The 21,356-nt window shown below is 44.2% G+C and overlaps 1 protein-coding gene across 1 annotated transcript in view; it reads right to left on the minus strand.

The window, feature by feature from the left end:
• Nucleotides 1-391: 391 nt before the first annotated feature.
• The window catches only part of LOC131293985 (uncharacterized), a 44,220-nt gene continuing 23,255 nt past the window's right edge, over nt 392-21,356 (minus strand). The window contains exons 3-6 of the mRNA XM_058322034.1: nt 18,499-18,709; nt 17,797-17,908; nt 14,753-14,928; nt 392-774 (exon numbers count right to left, since the gene is read on the minus strand). Of these exons, the coding sequence (XP_058178017.1) occupies nt 392-774; nt 14,753-14,928; nt 17,797-17,908; nt 18,499-18,709 (882 nt within the window). The remainder of the gene's footprint in view (nt 775-14,752; nt 14,929-17,796; nt 17,909-18,498; nt 18,710-21,356) is intronic.

Below are 21,356 nucleotides of genomic sequence, written 5' to 3' on the forward strand. Positions count from 1 at the left end.
CGGACACGTTCCACGTACGGTTCACTTCGTACGTGCCACTGTACGCACCCTTGAGTGGCGGCCCGCACGTACCTGCCGTTTCAGTTGACTTAGTAGCCAAATGACCCCCATCTGCCTCTCCCCGCCCGCCCCCCTTACCCTACCGTTGCCTGTAAAGATTAACCCTAAACATTTTTATGCTAGAAAACCTGTACAAAATATTTATACTTATGTCCTAGCTGCGACAACTCTCCCCGAACCTTTGCTTGTGTGGTGTTTGTTGCGTGCCTTTGCTGCTGAAACCGAGCTTGCCCCGGTCCCGTACGCGGCTCCTTCCGCAACCTTCCGGGATGGGCCCGGGCAAACGGCGCGAGCGTCGGCGGAGAGTGGAAGGCAGCACCGTTCCGGCCTTTTAAACCGCATCGAACAATTTAATACTTTTGCTGAAGATAGTCTTAACGGAGAGCAAGGGAGCAATTAGTATACAGAGCAGGGTGGTCCGGGCCGAGCCGGGTGGCCGCAGCGGACTCCTCGGTGCGTCCCTTCGCCGCCATCGTCGCTGCCGTTCCCGTTCCTGCTCGGTGTGGGACGAGCGGATGCCCGGCGTGGACGTGAAGAGCCAGCGGACCAGCGTCACGATGAGGCTGGCCGTTGCCGGAAGAAATCCTCCGAGGCAGATCAGGTCGGCCGGCCGGAGACAGCTGAAGCGGGATGCGGTAAGTGACACTGCCGCACTGGCGCCGGATGTGGCCGTCGGGTTTTTGTTCGGGTGTTGCATTGCGGCCGGCTTTTCGCCTGTAGGAAAAACGGGAACAATCAAATAACATCGGGCATTAGTGTGGAGATTGCAGATCAAATCCTTGCGGTAGTTTTCCGAACGAATGATGCAGTATTTTGAACTTCAATCGACAACAAACTTATTGGTTCCCGGTAGTATATCTTTTGCTGATTGAGTTCGTTTAAGCCGTTTTTATATTTTCAAGAGCTCTCAAAACGGCAGAAATAACGCTTTTGACTGGTTTCATCCATAGAAAGTAGTACCAGTCACAAGTACCTGTCCTTTACTGACAATTGTCTTAAACAAACCCTAAGGGAATAAATCAGTGTTGACAAATGGTTCGTTGAACTGTATTATACTTTTCAGCGAAATCGTGGAGTGCGGTGAACCAAAAATGTGTTTGCCTTTGCTAACACTTTTCCAAACAAAGGACGATGGCTCCGCCGCGGTGGCTTATTTTTCACCTTTGGCCACTCCTTCTGTCGGAATTATCATTAGCGATCATTCCAATCTAACTCCGAATTCCCCTCTCGCATGTGCACTCCTACCCCCTGTCGCGTTTGACAAACTGTCTCGCCATCACATTAGTAAACAAAGCTTACAGTTCACATGTAGGAAGATGCACCACCAACAACGACCGTGCACTTCGATAAACAACATTTCCCTGGTGTAATTGATCAACATCGAAAAAGCTTGTTACCCTCATGTTTGGCTAACGATACCAAAGTGAGGTGATTTCTATACTCTGCAATCGTATGGTTTGCGTCGTAACTATCCAGGGCCACTGGGAACAGCAACTTAATCCTTCGACACTAGCACATTTATAAATGCTATTGAAGTGTGAAGTAAAAAGCAGCGGAAGGTAGTTTTTTGAATGGATTGCAAAAGATCTCTCTTCAAGGCGCATTCAAAACTGAAATGTTTTCATTGCAAAACGAGTACCCTGGAGCATGTCAGTTCATGAACTTTATTCTTTTCCCATGATATTTCAAAAAGTCTTCTCAACAACACCTTGCCACAACAGTTCACGTGCCAGGAAACACTAATCTGAGTTCCAGGTCAACTGCGATTTGGCTTTATTCATAGCCAATCACTCTAGAAACGGCAATTAGAGATATTAGTTGTATAACCTTACACCTGACTTTCTACAGTATTTTGCAGCGTTCTATTGTACTAAATAAAAGTTGTTTCTACGTGTTTCACGTTTCGAAGTAAAAATCTAAGCGAATAACCACAAACACCAAATTGGTTTCACCAAACTACATATTTTGATTGAGCATTCTATAGGTTCAAGTTGGAAAGATTGAAAATAAAAGGTTAGTTTGAGATCAACTCCCCACCCTCTGTGAAAAGACATGCTGCTATTACCGTTTACACTTGCTAGATGAGATTACAATTTATATGTCAGTTCAATACATGGCGTTAGAAAATCGTAGTTTATTAAAAAACAGTATGCAGTTTCCACACATGAAATGTAGTTGAAACCCTATTCGCATGCATAAGAAACATGTGTTCAAAATTTGATTAAAAATGGTACAACCGTTTAGGAGGAGTTTAAACACCATAAATATAGGTTCCTTTATGTTCTATCAATGCGAAAGCTTATATATTAATGTAATTTTGCCTACGACTTTTAATATTCTTAATGTTATTTAAAAACATCTAACGACAGAATTAATGGAATCGTCTGCGTTTGACCCACAAAACGACCGGATTTGTTTCCAGCCGGTTTCGTTTAATAAATATGTTTTAAACCGTTACCGCACTGGCAAAACAAAACTCCAACATAGTCATCAGGAAAGATAAGACCCTTTGTAAGCTCAATAGCCGACGACCACAAAAGACGTCTTGGCAAGCAACTCTCCTAACATGCTCGCATTGTTCGCGCCAGTAAGCTAGACTCCTTTTCCCGTACCTTTCCAGTCATTCATCATCCGGAAAAACTATAGCAGCATCGTCGTCTCAACAACACCAGGTAAAAGCCTGTACCACCCGAAACCCGAAACATTCATCAATTCTCCCACACCGGAAACACCTTCACATTTTTTCCGCCCCCGCGCCCGGCGCCGGAAACAAAAGATCCAGGCGCCCTTCGAATGGGAAAAGAATTTCCACAACCCCCACCCCGCGCAAGCTCCCGAACCACACGTGACGGACGTATGGCAGTTCATCAACCGGTCGAAAGGTGTGAAAATGTCGTAATCGCTACAAAACAGCTTTGATGAAGATTGATTTCATGGGATTTCACTTGTCGGCTGCCATTGGGGGGGTGAGGTTGAAACAAAAAGTCAAAACATTGACCAAAAATGTACACCGGTCGGCTACTGGCAACCGGGTCGCTGGTAATTCAAGCGTAAAGATATGATTTCCCCAACCCCACCGGGATCGGATCAAACGTCGGAGTTTTTGTGTACAAGCAAAAAAAAAAGGTCCCATCGGAAAATTGATTGAATTTCAGGTGAAAGTTTTCCACCGAGCAAAAGGTAAACTCGGAAAGGTCCGCTGTAAACATGTCATCACTGGCTGCACGATGAAACTTTATGTGTCCCTCGGTGCGCACGGAAGTGATATTTGACCCCGTCAATCGGCCAGTGCGTTGCGTTCAACCCGGTTGCGGAAAGTTTCCGGTTGCCGGGCGGCTTTTGCTTCGAGGCATTAACCGAGGCCATTCCGAGAAGTAAACAGCACCAGGTGTAGGCTGCAAAGTACCTACCTATTCCTTATGACACAATCAGCAGAGTGTGTGGTAAAGTAAAATGATGGAAATATTCTTTTCCCGCAGAGAATGTTCCAAGGCTGTTATGGTGGGTGGATGGGAAAAGGGGTTGATAGGGGGTTTTACGAGCGTTACTCCAAGGAAACATAACTTGACCACAAGCAATGACACACGGTCGAGGGAAATAGAAAATGGCACCCGAACTGCTCCCGTTTTTCTTTCCTTCCCTTCGGTCAGCCAAAGGACACTTTGACGGCGAAAAGGACAAACATTTGCATAAGAACGGTTAGCACACGCACGTTTATGCGTTGCTACCCCTTGTGGGTGGGTGCGCTATCGCTTACAAACCATTTCGTTTAACACGTTCAACACCACCACCTAACAAGGGCGTGTACAGCGCAAGCTTTTACCTCCGCAACTAGGTTATTTTTTTACCACCGACGTGAAAGAAATGACGAAGAAATTGTGGCAACTTTTCCCCTCCTTTGACATCTTCTCGCCGCCCCCTTTGCGCAGGAATCCTTGACACGAAAGAAAAGACATTCCCCGAGGGGATCTTCCGGAGGGCAAAAGGATGTCGATATAAACCGTGTTAACGATAGGGGGTAGAAAATCCGCAAAAATTTCCGTCCCAGTGCAAAGAAATGGCATACCTCCGAGGTGGGACGATCTGCTTGGTTTTGTTTTTCTTCTATTTCGTAGCGAAAACTTTCGAAAGGTACAACTGGCTGGTGCGACGCAGAGTACCGGAAAAACGTTACAGTACGATGCCGACGCACGACGCTTCCAGCCTGCAACGCAAACTAACCGTCACGGAAGTGCACAATGGAGTGCTTTAGCGAACATTTTCCAAGGCGCATTCCGTAGTGAGATGTTTCCTGGAAAACTCTGTCGCTGCTAAAATAGAAAGTGCACATCAATCTTGGCGGAAAAGGGGACGAAAAACTATCGTCCTGACAACGGTGGTATAACTTTATCCCCTTCATTTCGAAAGGTGCAAATTTGGGTGTAAGAAAAAAAAAGAGCATAATACAGTGTGGTATGAATATGTCACACACATTTTGAAAACTAAAACAAATTACCTATCGCACATTCATACGAGATGAAAACTTAGTTCTTGAAAATCAGGGTTTAGTATTAAATAAGTTTCACTGAGATTTTTTTCACATGGTGAGAATGTTTCTCACCGGATTATGGAAACATTTCACCAACCCATCTTCCAATTACATTTAAGCTGTTAGACCTCATGGATCATTTTGCGTGCTTTATAGTTCCATTTAAAATACAAGAAAAACAAAGGATGGTTTAAAAGTCACAAATGCTAAAAATAAATTTTTCCAACTCAAATTGTTGATGATATTTTATTTTACAGTCTTGTGCTTAAAATACTTTCAACAGTGACTATTTAATATAATTGCCCATGAAGCATGATGATTGATAAGACTACAAAAAGTTCACACTAAAACCAGTTTATTCTAATCTAAAACTAAATAGTATACCACAGGTTGTAATGATTTGAAGGAAAATCCCTTGTACAACTAGCAACTTACATCAACAGTAAAATAAAAAGCTAAAATAATGGGAGTGACGTGGCGCATTTATTTTTTATACAATTAGATCAAATCGATTTTTCCTTATTTTCGCCATCAATTACGACACCCACGTTACACCAAAAGAGATGGACAGAATTACATAACAGGATTTCGATGCGAGTGTATCGGCAAACTTTTCGCTTGAATATCGCAAAGGGTAAAAAAGAACTGAAACCTCTTTCTTTCCATCCACTCACCCGACCCAGTTTAAACCAGCGTTTTAAACCGACAGTGTCTGCATACGTGCATGCGGTAGGAAAGTAATTAAATAAACTCCTTTGCAACGACTTCCGACCGTTACCGAGAGGAAAGTAAATCAATTACGGCAAACTATGTTCGCACGGGCGTACGCTTTCGCCGTTGCCACTGCGAATATTCAAGCCGAAAAATGTGTGCGGATGTGCGGGTGGACCGGAAAATTTCGAAACCGTTCTCGGAATAGAATCGTAAAAAACTTTCTCTTCATGACAGGTTGAGGAAAAGAAAAAAAACGACGGGGTAGAGAGGCCAGGAAAAAAACCTCCCAAGACGCTAAACTTTTCATAAATTATGAGCCAATGCCGCTCGGACCGTACCGAAAGGGGGGGTGAGGGAATGTTTGCGGCAGGACGCAGGCCACCGATGGGCGGTGCGAGGGGGTTACACAATGGTACGCTCGAGCACGTTCAAAAATTTCAATGCAAAAGATAACTTCCGTGACCGTCCGTGACTCCGGCGTTGCGCAAAAGTGAAGGAGTTAGTCTCGTCCTTGCGCGACCCGGAATGAATCCGCTGGAAGTTGGCAACCGTTCACGTTTCATCGACGTGACTTTGGCCGCAGTCGCCGGGCAAGAAGGAACCAGTTCTTAGTGCATTTTTTTTCTTCTCTACTTCACTCTTTGCCCTTCCGCTTTCAGTTGCACGGGCAAATAATGCCCGGGAAAATGGGATGGTCACTGTAACTCACCCACGTTGGACCTTTCCAGCGACCATTTTTCCCGCCGTGGCAGGATTGGCTTTTTGCTGCGATCGTTGCGCTTTTCGCCGCCGACACTCGATTTATTGCACCACCCGTATTTGTTTCCGCTGATAAAACTTCCAGCGAGCATACTTTTGGGCGGTTGCGCTGGAAAACGGAAGCTTTTCGGAACGATTACGGCGATATGGTGGTAGAAAACAAGCGAATCGAGAAAAGAAATAACCAACATTGGTGCATTACTGGAACCTCAGTTGAGCCTAGCAATTCATTACGATGCTGAACGTAAAATAGAGAAACTAGAACGCCAAATCCTTTGACAGAATTGACACGGAAAGTGTGTAAAGGTCATTGTTTATTTCGCTACCATTACGTTTCCACCAGAGCATGTGTTAACTGAACAAAAGGAAAATATGTTGCGCCCGGGATGAAAAAACATTTGCAAGCCACTTAATACTGTACCGTCTTTTTGTACAGCTTTCGGTTTGCTACTCTCCGCTCTATGTTGTTTATCGGATGATGTAAATTTTTATTACCACTACGTCCCCCATTCCATTTAAGTGCAGTCGCTTAGCATGTAACAGATAAAAAAAAGAAGGTACCCACAGCGAGAAACAACAACCACTATCCATTCCGTCAAGCCCTGAAACGAGCGAACATATTCTCGCTTCGTGCAAATGGCAACATCGGACTGCCTGCGGCTTAAATTCAACTAAACCATCATAAACATCAAACCGACCGACGCAAAACCCTACCGGCACAAGAAAACATCCGCGTCAAGCCAGCCGATCTCCTCCCGAGGTGGACCGGGTGTGTGGTTTCGCTAGAGCTTAATTTTACATAATTTAACAAATGAAAATTTATTACACACGCTGCGTTCCACCGTCGGTGAACGCCGATGTCGCCGGCGAAAGCTTAACCATCGAGAACCACCGGCTCACGCCATCCACCGTTTAAATACAATACGATTGGGGCAAAAAAGCGGCAAAGGTTTCGCGGCGTCGTGAAATTCGCACAAGAAAACCTCGGCCCGTTTTTGCTGGCGGTCGGAAAAAAGCGTCGTGAAACCCCAGAAGTGAATGTAAAATCGAGCTCGGCGGTTCGAAAGGCCGGGTCGTTTCAACATCGACCGGATGTTTGCGAAAACGGGGAAAAGGAAATACGAGCCGGAAAATTGGCTGCGGATGTTTGACACGAGCGTCTTTTTTTCCACGAAATTGTGAAATAAGGATTCCTTTCGCGCCTCTTTGTGGCTCGATTCGTGGAACGTAGACATTTAAGGTGTATAAAAATATGTCACTGCCACAGGAATGGCCTACAAAAACACTCAAGAAAGTCAATCTCAACTATGAAACTACATGAAAGAATGATTGAAATGGAGTGTATTTAAAATGTTATTTTTTATCAGAAAAAATATATGGTTGAGCATTTATTCTTGTTGAAGAAGTTAAATGCTTTCACTAAATCTAGTAAGAGAATATAAATTAAAAATACGTTTACGTTCGCGAATTTGATTATTTCCAAGGGCAGTGAACGAGTAAACGACATCGCAAAATGACAGCGAAAAAACAGGTTCCATAATGGAGTCACCATAAAAATATGGAACTACTTCATCAACCGTCGCTTTGAGTGCTAAAGTACGTCTACGCTCCGGTCGATGGATGCTTAATGGTCCAGTTTTCCCACCGGCGTTAAAAACATAATCGACCAGAGTGTTCGCTCCTGAACGTGAGACGTGAAAAAAGAACACACGAAACGAATCCTCACCGCAATTGCATGGAAGAGATTAATTTTCGCACGCGAAAGAGGACGAAAAATAACTCTCGCGAGCGCGGAAAATGAATGTTTAATGCATTTTCGCAACACATTACTTCTGCACCTGCCGCCAGCGTTCGGAAGCGATCCCCGGGATGACCCGGGAGTGGTGACGGTTGGGAAAAGAAGTGCACTGCTGAAGATGACACCGGTTTGGGCCATGGCTGGTTCCAACGGAACATAAATCATTTCCAACGTGCCTTGGCGCAGGTGCCGGTGGTGGGGTCAAGGTGCCGGTGGTGGGGAGGGTAAAAAAAATCCTTACCAGCGACCTTTTCACCATGTCAGGACATTCATCTAGCCTTCTTGCGTTTGCTCTCGTTCTTTGCATGTACTCTCCACTTCCAGACCCGTCATATAAGCTGCTCGATCAAGCACAAACGAGACGGTCACAGTCGACGCTCGTGAAATGAGGTTAAATCACTCACTTTCCTGTCCACGTTTGGCTAGGACATTTTCCCACCGTCGGGTCGCGCTGGTTTTGTAGCCCCCAACCACGACGATGCGGCCACAACCACGACGATGTTGCGGCGTCATCTGATCGGAGTTGATTGGCGAAATGGAAAGGTCCTTGAGCTTGGTTTGTGTGGCAAAGACACTTCGCTTTCTTTGATGTGATCGATTTTTTTTTTTTTGTTGTCTTTCGCACTTGGCGGTTACCAAGGGACACTCACCCGTACTTAACGTGGACGCACACGGTGCAAAATACCATAAAGCAGTGATGTCAAACTCGTTTCACCTCGCGGGCCGCATTTCCTCTCAAAATAGGTTCGCGGGCCGCATTTCCTCCTAAAATAGGTTCGCGGGCCAAACCATATAATTGATTGGATTGATGGAAATATGTTCTTATCAAAGTGGTTTTATCTTAACAGTCAATCATGTTTTACATTTTCACATTTTTTCATATTATATTACTTTTTATAAAATTTACTAATTTTGAGTAAAAGAGAGGGTTTGTCGCTCAATCGTTTTCCAAATTTTAACGAATTCAAATCAAGTTTATTGAAATATATGTTGCAGTTCAACACTATTGTGTATTTCGGTAAAGATTTTAGAAAAGTAAAGGTATATAATTATAATAGGTAACTTATTGCTCCACATCTGTTATTTTGTTTGGAATGGTCTTGTAGTTCATCACGTTTGTTTTCTATAAACACTATTTATCCACTTGTCTAGAAAAATCTGCGTAAAACCTTTGCTGTTGTCAACCGCTCTATGTCGGCGTGATGTGGATCAAAGTTGCATATCACTTTCTTATTGAAATTGTTTAAATTGACATTCGTTCAGTTATCTTGCAATTCGCAGTTCGTGAAACGATTTACATTAAATATTTTGCTATTGAAAGGAAAGCCAATACTCAAGGATCCAAACTTTCGATGCATTGTTTCAAAGGGGTCGCGGGCCGCACCCAATGTTCTTGCGGGCCGCATGTGGCCCGCGGGCCGCATGTTTGACATCCCTGCCATAAAGCATCGTTAACCACGGAGTGCATTATTATGGACATTGACTGCTAGCGTTAGTGTTTTATTAGTATCACATTTTTCACCTTGTGGACGATTGTAAAAGTTTATATTCATTTCAGAACAATTTAGAAAAAAATTATCATCATTCTTTAATCTTATCTAAGCGAAATCGCAAATTATTTAAAAATGAAGTAGACCTTAAACTTCACACTAATTTCAAGCTTGAATTCACATTTTACAGTCCGGTCAATAAAACCACCTGCATGAATTTGACCTTCTAACTTTTTACTAACAATTTTTATTTTCTTGTCATCTTCATTATTTTATTACAGCGTTTTACATCTCACCTAGCAACCGCGGCAGTGTATGTAGAACACCAAAAATGATAGCCTACTGCAGAGTATTTGATGTTGAATCGCAAAACCCACAAGTGGCAACACAAACGGGTAAGTAGAAAAATCATCACTTTCTAGGATCTACCAGAATGAAAGTTGTCGCGTGGATGTTCGAAGTAGGCACGACCAGTCGAGGGGTGCAGGTAAAAGTAGGGGAAAATCGCTTTCCGATCGAAAACATACTTTTGCGAGGATTGTTGTGATTCGCGCTCGTTTTCTGATGCGAAAAAGCGATCATAGCCTACCTTATCCTGTACCTTTCAACTGGTCGTCTCTACTTCAAACATCCATGAGACAACTTTCATTCTGGTAGATCCTAGAAAGTGATGTTTTTTCTACTAACCCGTTTCTGTTGCCACTTATGGGTTTTGCGATTCAACATCAAATACTCTACAGTAGGCTATCATTCTTGACGTTCTGCATACACTGCCGCGGTTGCTAGGTGAGATGTAAAACGCTGTATTTCATTCTAGATTTATTTATCAACAAGCACTCGTCTCGTTTTTTTTTTCGCCGTAATAAATTTGTATTAATTGAAACAAATTCCTCTCAGAACACTTTTATGATTCTGAAAGATGGAAAAAGTCACACGATTGTCTTCTGACAAATTTGAATTCTGACAAATTTTTGTAAACTAAAGCGTATTAGTCTTTCTTCAACAGAACCGATGGAATTAAAGGTTCTAACCTAGATTAGTAAAACCGACAAGTATAATTTGCAGAAAACAAACCATCAGAAAGCAAACAAAAATGTTTGCAAAACTGTGCATTGTTACCAATGTAAATTGTAATCCTACTAGATGTTCAAGCGTTTAATAATTGGAGAGCAATTTTAAATGTACTGTGTAACCATTAAAAATCAAAATATCACATGGTAGCTATTTGAACTTTATCTTTTAACAGTAAATTATCTTTTAACAGTAGAATAGATTTGCATTCGTTATAAGAAATAGAACAGCGAAAGGTAACAAAAACAGTAGTTTCCAATGGAAAATTATTATGTCGTTCCGGTTGAGAATTTAGAAGCCATAATAAAAAAACCTGATTCGGATAGTCCGAATTTTTTTGAAACTTATTTAAACTGTTTTACTGAATGTGATGATTTCTTAAAGTTATATGTACAACGACATCCAAAAAGTGAATTACCTATAAAAAACATATTATGGATTAATTTATAGAAATTATTGTAAATGGAATCTGAAATTCGATGGGGGTATTATAACAAAAAAGCGGGTTAAACTATACCATTTTTTTAAATTAAATTTCTTACCATTTTGCATGTATATTTTTAGAATTTACATACTACCTTTAGAATTTATTCTTATTAATAAACATAAAAATTTTGAAAATATGCAAACATGTGGAATGGAAATATGAAATGGATGGAATACGGGCTCTTTTAAAACAAATACAATCAACTTTGATCTTTAGTGTAGACACATTTCGCATACTAGGAATGTCTGGAGGGTTCCAGTTTGAACACCACATGGGGCCCCGGAGTATATTGATCCGCCACATTAAAAGAGGTTTTTTCAAAACACATTTGAAAAGAGTGAACATGGTTTAAATGTTTAATCACGTCAATCGTCTAATACAACAACATACTGATTTAGCATGGGTAGTTATTAATTTGTTTCTTTAATCCCACATCCGATAGATAAATGAAACTTTCCGGATTTCAACAACAACCCATTTGTACGTATCGCTTCAGCACGATCAGCTTAAACTGCTGCAACTAATACACAATTCAACTCCGAACATGTACTCCCCTGTTGGGTGCAGAAACTTTTTCCCACAAGCATAATCATTTCAATAATCCGTTCGCAATCAAACGGGCATCCCCGGCGCGGTGCAACCGACAGCCGACGGGCAAATATCGGGCAAAATCGTAAATGCATTAATGAAATTCATTTTCTCTCGTTTCCGTTGCTCTTCCGACGGACATAAATCGCCCGGACTGCCAGGGGCAGCAGTAATGTATTCCAAAAAACTTCACTAGAAAGAGTTGCCCAGTGCGGGAACGCTATACGCTAACCATTTCCTGCCCACCGTACCAACAGACCACCATTTACGACGGGAAACTTCTGATTCGAAATGGATGGCGCAAGCTGGGCGAATAAAATAGTGCCTCCTCCGGGATGCTCTTTTGGAAAGCCTCCTCCGGCGGTCCTGGCACTGGGAAAGCTGTGTGAGCTGGGTCTAGCAAAAATGCCGAAGGAAATAACAAACGAATCATAAAAAAGTGATATCAAATCAAAACCACCAGAAGTAATGTCCGGGAAAAGCCTCGGTCGCCTAGTCGGGGGTAGGACGTGTAAAATAACTTTTCCTTCACTTCCCAGCACGCCGCTTTATCAGCCACGGACACGAGACGACAAACTCCCCCCTGTGGGAAAGGGAAGAAAAGTTAGTGATGTGCTAAAACTTCCCCGCGGCGTGCCAAATGTTTCGACTCCCCGTCCAACCGTCCGTCGGTTGCGTTTCCACTCGCATCCATTTACAGGGAAAGTGAATTTTAAAGTTATTACTTTTTCCGCGGGCTGCCCCAGTTACCACACACTAAGAGAATGGTTTCATTTTCCCATTTCCATGTGAACCGGTCACAGAATCGCCACGTAAGCCACCGCTGGATGCCCACAGAGTGCAGGCAGGTTGTATCGTGTTCGTCTCTCTGTCGGCGAAGTTTAATGCAAAAGGAATTTTCCCATCAGGAAATCAATTACGGTCGACGCTCGCGTGAACCGAAAAATCAGTATCGCCCAGCGACGGGCGGCCACTTTCCCGCTAAACTTCCCCCAAAGTCGCTGGTGCGATACAAGACCCACACAATGCACGCTTTCCGACCGATCGTGAATAATACTTTGGGGTTTTCGTTTCACAATTGTATCACCGCTTGTTCACGCTGAAACGGAAAGATAGAGAAGGTAGGGAAACGAAAAAAGATTTATCTCGCCACGAGCCTAGGTTACCCAAATTCGGTGAGTGATATAAGAAAAAGTTTTCCGCTTTTCCAACCGATTTTTTTATTTTTCGTCCCCATGCATTCCTACCGATTTCAAAATTTATGTAATTCCAAGGGAAACGGACACAACCTCTAGTGGTATTTTCGGAAAATGTGCCCGTGTCCATCTAGCTGGCGACCGATGATGGTAAAAGTTTTTCCACCCTTGCCCCTCGCAGTACCCGCGTCGTGATGTTCGGGCAAAACATTAGCAAAGAATTTTTGCTTGTTTACAGCACGAAAGAAATGAGCAACTCATGGCGTCCGAGAGTGACTTTCGTTTGCGTTTCGTTCACAAAGATTTGGGGACATTTGTGGGTCTACAATTTTCCGGCGAGTTGTTTGAACAACCTTACCAACCTGGAAAGCGGCTTTGGAAAACGGAAAGCAACAAAATTGCAAACTTCGGACACACGTTTGTGCCACTTGGCAGCATCGGCCATGGGGGGGGGAGGGGTTGAGAACCACTGGAGTTGAGGCCGGTGGAAAGCGATATGTAGTCTCCCGTATCGCATCCGTTTGGGCCACTTTTCTCACCAATTTTTGTTTCGTACTTTTCCTTTTGCCGTTCCTCAGAATGGGCGTCTAAAGTTTCCCGGGGGGTTTTTTTTCCCACGGAGGACGGAAGTGAAAGGAAATTAAATTTCTATTGCATGTTTTCGCCACCTCCTTCACTACTCCCCCACTGCTCCTCTTGCGCTGCCTTTCGTTTCGTTCTTCCGTATGGAACGCCGGATGGGTCGTTCCATACCGGCTTGACATGCGATGGCATTCCACTCCCCTCACCCTCCATCACCTACCCCACCACCCATCGTGCAGCGGCCTGAGCATGTGAACAGGAAAATTGTATATTTATTTCCAACCTCATCTTTACTGCCGCTTTGCCCTTTGCTCACGTTTGGAAGTTTCTCAGCGTCGGAGAAAAAAAAATCAGTGGAAAACAGTTTGCAAACAGGCGCAGGAAAAATAACAACACACAAACACAAACACACACACACTAGCACACAACGTAAAATAAACTCTTGCCAACACTTGGGTTGCCGTCATATGTTTAGCGTTCATTTTTCGGTAAAGTGTTTGGTGTTATTTTTCCCGGCCCCCTTTCTTGTGTCACTCCCTCGGCTTGTGTGCCCTCGGTGGGTGGGGGGGGGGGGGAAAGCTACTCCTTCTCAAACCACGCTTCTCGTTTGCCCGGCGGCCCACCATTCCTTCCGTGGAACCTTCATCAATCTTCAATCCCCGTCCCCGTCGGATGCGCCGGAACCCAAACCCACGTCGCTACAAACGAACATATGTTATTGCACTGCTCATATTTCACAAAGTGTCCGATAATGATGCATTGCAGTAGTCTCGAAGCAATTTCTTCGCTCGCTGCTGCTGTTGCTGGTGCTGCTGGCCAGCAGTTGGAGCACGAGCCCTAGCCTGGCTGCACACGAACCGAGTTGTTCTTCTTGGCCGACGCAAGCATACTTTTTTTCTCTCCCCAAACCATATTTCTTCTTTCCCTTCTTTCAATTCCAAAAAAAACCCCTGAGCCTTCCGGAGCAAGCACTCTTTTATTCCCAACCGAGTTGCGAGTTGCGAGTCGGCACTCGGTGTGCCAGGGTTGTAGTAGAATTTATGAATTTGCCTTCCATTTCCCTCCCGGTTTGGCCTCGTACCACCTTTTGATGACCGTTGGCTGAAAAGGATACTTTTCCTAATCGACTGAAGTATTCTCTGGACTCTTTTTCGGGTTTTTCCGTTTTCTGCTCTGACAATGCGGTGTGGAGCAACACAAAAAAAAGGAAAACACAAAAAGTTTCGCTTTCCTCCACCCTACGAACGAACGTGGAAAGTTGAGAGAGAGAGAGAGAGTGAGAGACGTTTCTCGAGGATACATTCATTCGATGCTATTTTTGCAACGTTTGTTCGGCCGTCCGTTCGGGAGCTGGGGCAAAATGCAAAGTGCGCGTTCTCAAACGATGCACACAACGGTTAAAGTGGGGAGGCGTAATCAAAGCCGGGCAGGATGCGACGAGTGAGAGGAAAAATAATACCGCCGGATAGGAAACCTTACCTTTCAACACGTGCACGTAAACGCTCGACTGGCGGGCGTTGGCCGGGGCGCAGGTGTAGTTACCGCCGTGCCGGGCCGTCGCGTTCCGCACCGTCAGGATGCTGGAGGACAGCTTATTGTTCGACACGGACACACCATCCTCCTGGTCGTAGTTCACCATCCGATCTTCGTGGTACCTGAGGGAGAAAAAAAAGCGGCCGCGTGTGAGAAAAGCCATTCGGGAAAGCCCAAGTGAAGGACGGGAAATTATGAGAACGAAGGAAAAATTGCAAGCCGAAGAAAAAAGTATACGCCCAGTAAAACAAACGCCAAAGTATACGCCCTGGTTGGCGCTGTGCCCTATCGATATTATCCGTCACACATCCCCCACACGGAAGCTCTTGTCGACGTTGTCAACGTTCGGCGTACGGGACGTGAATTTTTCTTTTTTTCTCGCCTTTTTCGTCCTCGCCCGACTTTGCTCAGCATAATAAATGAAGTGGAAGAGATTGAAATTTGATACGCGTTCATAAATCGTCGCGCCCCATATTGACGCTGGCAAAACGCTGCAGTCATCATCATTCCAGGTGGACGATTACGGAGCGCCAGGGGGGAGGTATGTGTTACTGTGTTTGCGGGGCGGACGAACGTTCACTCGGCGGGCCATACAAATTTCCGGACATTAGCTCGGGCGAACCATGCGAAGAATGCGAACTAATCGAATTTGGAGTTTTAAAAGGTAAAGGTATCCGTTTGGGAGAAGGTGCAGTTTTGTGATTTTGCTGGCTGAAATGTGACCGGGTTTTCCGAGCGTTGGAAAAAAATCTACCTGTGCTGTCCAGGGTGGAAAATTGAAGGCACACAAACTCCACCGCCAGAAACTGGTACACCGGGGCAGGTCGTATAAAGCTGATTTATGATGAAGATAAATGTGTTTTAATGGAGTTGTAATGGTCTTCATTCGGCGCGGGCCCAAAACTTCGCCATGGAAACGGAAAATCGCTTCTGGAAACAAAATGGCCGTGAAAGATCAAAGCATATTTCATCCTCGAAAGGTGGCCATAAAGAAAAGCTTACACTTTGAGGCAAACACAACAGCTTGAATATTATGAGCTGAGCTGATTATGCTCTTGAGATCCCGTAATTTACAGTCGCTCACAACAGAGATCGTACATCATTAATTTCAATGTTATACTTTGAATCACTGAACCTTCGTGGCTATTAAGTTTCGTAAACGCTATTTTAGAACTAGTGATATTGAATCGTGTGAACCCTTAACGAAATTTTTAGTTTCTCATTTTAGCTATCTTTTGAGGCAAAGATTTACAAAAAATTACTTTTGAAGGCCGTAACATAATCAAAGAAGAGTTGTTGAATTCGATGCCCAATGAATTTATTACCAACACAATAATGATTCAAAATGGGGTCTGTTTGTAACGTTCTGGTTTCGTTTTAAATTGCAGTATAAAGTTTAAGGAGAAGAAACTTTGTTATCTGAGAAGAACTCAGATGTTTATAGTTTATTTTCTTCTCTACAGTTTCATTCACGAGACAAGAAACTCGTGACGAAATAATTACCAACTTGGGTGTTTTATTATGTTCCTGCCTGGTATAAAACTGGAAATGTAACACTTATTTCCGTCAATCTTTCGAGCGGCACAACCAGTGTCACGATACTTGTAATCCATAATAACTTAGTTACAAAACTGAATCATGGCTAAACACCTTAAATTCGAATGAAGAGGAAGAAACTTCTTAAAATGAATTTTTAATTAAGTATCAAGTAATATATGCAATACTTTGTATATATTAAAACACTTTTTAGGTTTGAACATTATTTACATTACTATAATACTAAAATGTTTGAAGTTTTATATTCGATCTTCATCTATACATGTTTGTTGCAAAAGGCTTCATCTTTTTCACCAGCATTAAAGGTCAAATATTAACCATATTCTAAATTTTATCTGATTCAGTTCATTCTCATAAATTTGTCTGTTTGAAATTGGAACATAAAATGGAGGGCTTTAAAATCACTCTTTTTCACGTTCAATAAAAAAAATGTCATATTCCCATATTGACTTTCCACTTGACAACTCTATCTCAGTTGCTCAATCACAAACAAACATCTTTTTTTTTTGTTTACTCTTCAAAACTTCCTACCTTGGATAAGCCTCGATCTCATTCATGTTTCTCTTTGTCTAAGAAAGGAATTTCATTCACATTCCATCAAAGTTCACAGAGACCAAATCTGCTTTCACACGAGCGAACGAACGAACGAACGAACGATTGAGGTGTGCATTCCATTCGCGATGCGACCCATATTTTTCTCGACTTCCGATCCACTCGTCGACCGCTGCCGCCATTGATGTTTCGCATATTTTCGACCACGAAAGACGGCCCGGGCTACCGAAGGAGCGCCGTGTTTTATGATTACGATGCATACCGTCACGTCAAAGTGACCCCGGGTCCCCAAACGGGAAAACGGAATACGAAAATGCGTTAGGTGAAGGACGCGGGCGAAGCCGTAACCTAATATAGGAAGAAGAAAATCTTCCCATCCCTCACCGCCAAATGCCATTTCTACCAACCTCCCACGGGGATACCGCAGCACCGGACCAGAATCATAGACCGCTCGCTATTGATAAAAGCCGGTCGCCTTTTCATCTTTGCCCACATCAAAAAGCGAGCGAGGCTGGTGAAATTTCGTCATAAATTGTGCCTTCACTGGCAGGCCGGTGGAAATCCCCCCAACCCCCGTCGTAGACCGCCGTGGTTTCGTCGGTTTTTTGTCCCCGCTCCGGCGCTGCGTGAGCTCCTTCCTAGTGACCGCTTTTCTCCCGGGGCTCGGCACTTGACGGATATTTATTTATTTCGTTCCGTTCACCGCCGGAGCACCGGGCGCTGTTTCTCGGCCCGCAACACCCTTCGATGGCCATAAATCTTTCATAACCGATCAACCGAGGCGCGTGAGGGCTTCCAGGGATTGGGGAAGTATAGCGGGAAAAAAAATCGTAAAGGAAGGAAAAACAGAAACCAAATACCTCGACCCATGCGATACTTACCAAAAGACATAAAGCGGACTTTCGGTGGCACGTTTCAGTTTGCATTCCAGTCGCAGTGTTGATCCTTCGTCTATATGCAAATCGGGCGCTTCGAGAATTTCTGCTACCGCCTCTGTTTGGCATGAAAAAGAAATTCGGCCGTAAAGGTTGGAAAGAAAGAGGAAAAAGGCATGAGATGAAGAAACTAGGACCATCGAAATGCATCAAGCTTCGTAGAACACTAGGAGTTGTTGGGTCGTTGAGTTGTTTTCGGGGGAAGTTTTTATTTTTCCTGACGGTTAAGTGCACGAATAAAACATCATTCCTCATAGCTGGCCAGTTCGAAGAAGGACTCGTTTTTAGCTTTGAGCCTGTCATTCCTGGTGAAGAAAATTCCACACTCGATAACTCGACAAACGGGAACCGTGCGCTCAAGCCTATGTTCATCCGGCGTACAGCAGTTTGACGTTTTTAACAACTTCGGATGCGAAAAACAACCTGTGCGAACCCTCGCTGCTTCAGGTAGCTTCCGGTTGCTCCCGAGTGACTTATAATTCATCGCGAATTAGCATATAAATTGCATTTCTTTGCGCCAGATTCCACGCGGTGGTGTCCATTCGGTGACCTTTATTTCGGGACTTGGGGCAGGATGCCGGAGATGGGAATAACGAACGCACCCGTTGTAATCCCAAACGCCCAATCGCTCCCATCGCTGCAACTTACCTACGATCCTAAGCTCGAGAAATATCGACTGGGGTGGATGGGTGGAAATTTGGCACTCGTACAGTCCTTCGTCCTCCTTGCGGGCGTTCTTTATCCGCAGCGCCCAGTTGCCGAGGTGCCGCGTATGCTCCACCAGAAACCGATCGTCGCTGCTGTACGTCGACAGGCCGACCGTCAGCAGCTGGTAGTCTTTCCGGCGAAACCAGGACACCTGAGGGAGAGGAAAGAGAAAAATGGCGCCGCACGGCGTGCGAGACGCGATCAAGTACCTGGCTGGACACGGACCGGGTGCAGATAACGGAACATTTCTAACACTAATGAAAGCAAAAGTGGGCAAATGGCAAAATTTAAGTGACTAAAAATTTAATTTCAACCGAAACCGAAGTCGACCCTTTTTCGTTCTATTAGAAAATAACTATACCGGGGCTTGGGCGGCCCAATATTTTCGCGCCGTGTAACCGGACGGCCCTTGACCGTACTTGTCGAATTTTACAAGCCATCTAGAGAACATCTAACCCCACAGTTGAGCCTTGCCACCTTACCTGTAGCCCGTTTACTTCCCTCTTCCAACCGTGAGCAAGATCTTCCCGCGGGACCCAACCTTGCCAGGCCCACAGCTCTTGGCCCGGGACGCAGTGTCGGATAAAATTTCAATTAGCAATAAATTCTTAAATTTTCACTTGTTGTAATTGCTCGCGCCGGGGATCGGGGCTGGAGCCGTTTTGGGCACAAGTGCTCGCCGGGTCGAACGGTATGCCAATCGGGCCGTTTTCGACGACAGAGGCCTACTTTGGGTGAAAAGATCGGCCGGTGGTACTGTGAAAGGCTGTAGGGGAAAAAGTAAAACCGAAACGGATGGCAAGATTTCCGGGGGAAAAACCCCGGTAGCGCAAAATTCATCGAACCTTGCCGCATACAATAAAATGTTCAAAATCAGTTACCTTCCCAGTGGAAGAGTGGGTGAATGTTGGCTGAAGGCTGAGGCGAGGGGAGTGGGGGACAATTGAGTTTCGCAACAACCGAAAAAATAAAAATAGAGTAAAGAAATGCCTCCCCAACAACTAATGGCACCCGCGAACCAACCCCAACGTCGGTCGGAACGGAGCCCCAATTGAGTTTCTCGAAGGTCTCGGATAAACACGGTCCAACGCCGTGGGTGCCCGGGCGAAAACGACGACGTATACGATGAACTAATCTTTTCTCGAGTGGCCATGAACCGGCAACCCGTTTGACATAGTTTGACAGGCCGAAATGCAATCTTCCGAAATGTTGCCTGCCTGCGAAAAATTCTACCAAACAACCCACAACCGATGGCGTGGGACACCAGCCGGCGATGTTTTGTTCTGCGCTTTCTTGCGCAAACACGAACGCGTCCCTTGGGGACGTAAAAAGGATGGCCGAAAGCGAAAAGTTGAAATTAATTTGAAACCTTTCTTCGTCTTCTTCGTGCGCAACGAATTATTCGAAAACTTTGCGCCACGAATGGGATTCGATTCGCTTTCCTCGCCGGCAAATGGAACCAATCGGAAGGGCGGACAAATACCGAGAAGACTTTCCAGTTTGCTGCCCTCTCGAATGAAGAGTTTTCGGAAGTTTTCAACACAATCGCCGGTATCATGGTTGCTACTTTTTGCATGTTGGCTCTTGGCATGGTAAATTAAATTTTAGCTGAAAAGGATTCATTTCGTACAAAGAAAAGCCTTGTTCGAAACTTCAATCAATAACATGAAAACTCGGTAAATCACAAAAATCTAACCTCAGTGATGAAGACATCATGCCTACTTCTAGGTCCCTCGCAATCCGATCCTTTCCCTTCCTTGCTCAAGAAATTGATAGGACACGTTGTCACACTTCATCAGCTTTTGCCCGCAGCTTTTTCAGAAGGGTCTGAACAATCGTGCTATCAACAGAAAAATATGTCTTGCCACCACCTCCGAAGGCAGCTCGATTATGATACACCAGTATCATCCGGAAACAAGCTGACTTTACCGTAGCAACATTCCTTCCACGTTTGGCTCTTGTTGATTTTGTTACGTCAAATGTCATAATCGTGCCAAGAGACTTTAAATTTTATCTTTATTATCGTTTTCCCACCGGTATTTTTCCCTCCGGCTCGCTGGCAAACAATGTCAAATGGTCACCGAGGACCAGGAAAAAGTAGATCCCGACGAACGTCGTACTAGTATCGAACGTGGTTGGTCACCTGCAATCCTACTGGAAGCGGTAACATCAGCCATGGCGGATGTGGTATAACGCAAAACGAAAAAAACGGTACTTGAGATGTATTTATGTTTTCACTTTGCTGAGCTGTGTGCTTCTTCGGGCTATTTTCATTGGACGCCCCTGAATCGATTTGAACAACCGAAAACGGTTGGAAGGACACCATTTTTCGGAACCGACGATACGTGCGAGGGATATTTTCTCTTCGAACATTTCCCTCTTTCCACCGGGAAGTGAAACACTCTCAGAATACTGGTCTTTTTTTCATCTGCCACAGTCGATGATGAAAACACGATATTTATAACGAAAACAAACCGGCTCGCCCATTCTTTTCGGCTAGACTATAGTAGGATTATGACGTACGGAACTGGCATCAAGGGATTTATTAAAAATTCCCTGCAGATTTTGCAAAACAAGCTATTTATGAATCCCGGGTTCTTGGTAAACAAATCTAACTTTGTTTTCTTGTTTTATTTTGAAATAATACGAAAGGATGCGATGAAATAAGAATAAATTGGGCCCCGGAACAGAAAATAATGCGGGTTTATTTTCGAACATCACTTGAACATGAGGTTAAGAACAAAAATTGTGTAGATGTTCTATTCAGATAACTTTTCCAGTGTTTCTGGGGAGATTTG

This window comes from Anopheles ziemanni, chromosome 2, assembly GCF_943734765.1.
Source record: "Anopheles ziemanni chromosome 2, idAnoZiCoDA_A2_x.2, whole genome shotgun sequence".
NCBI classification, from domain to species: Eukaryota; Metazoa; Arthropoda; class Insecta; order Diptera; family Culicidae; genus Anopheles; species Anopheles ziemanni.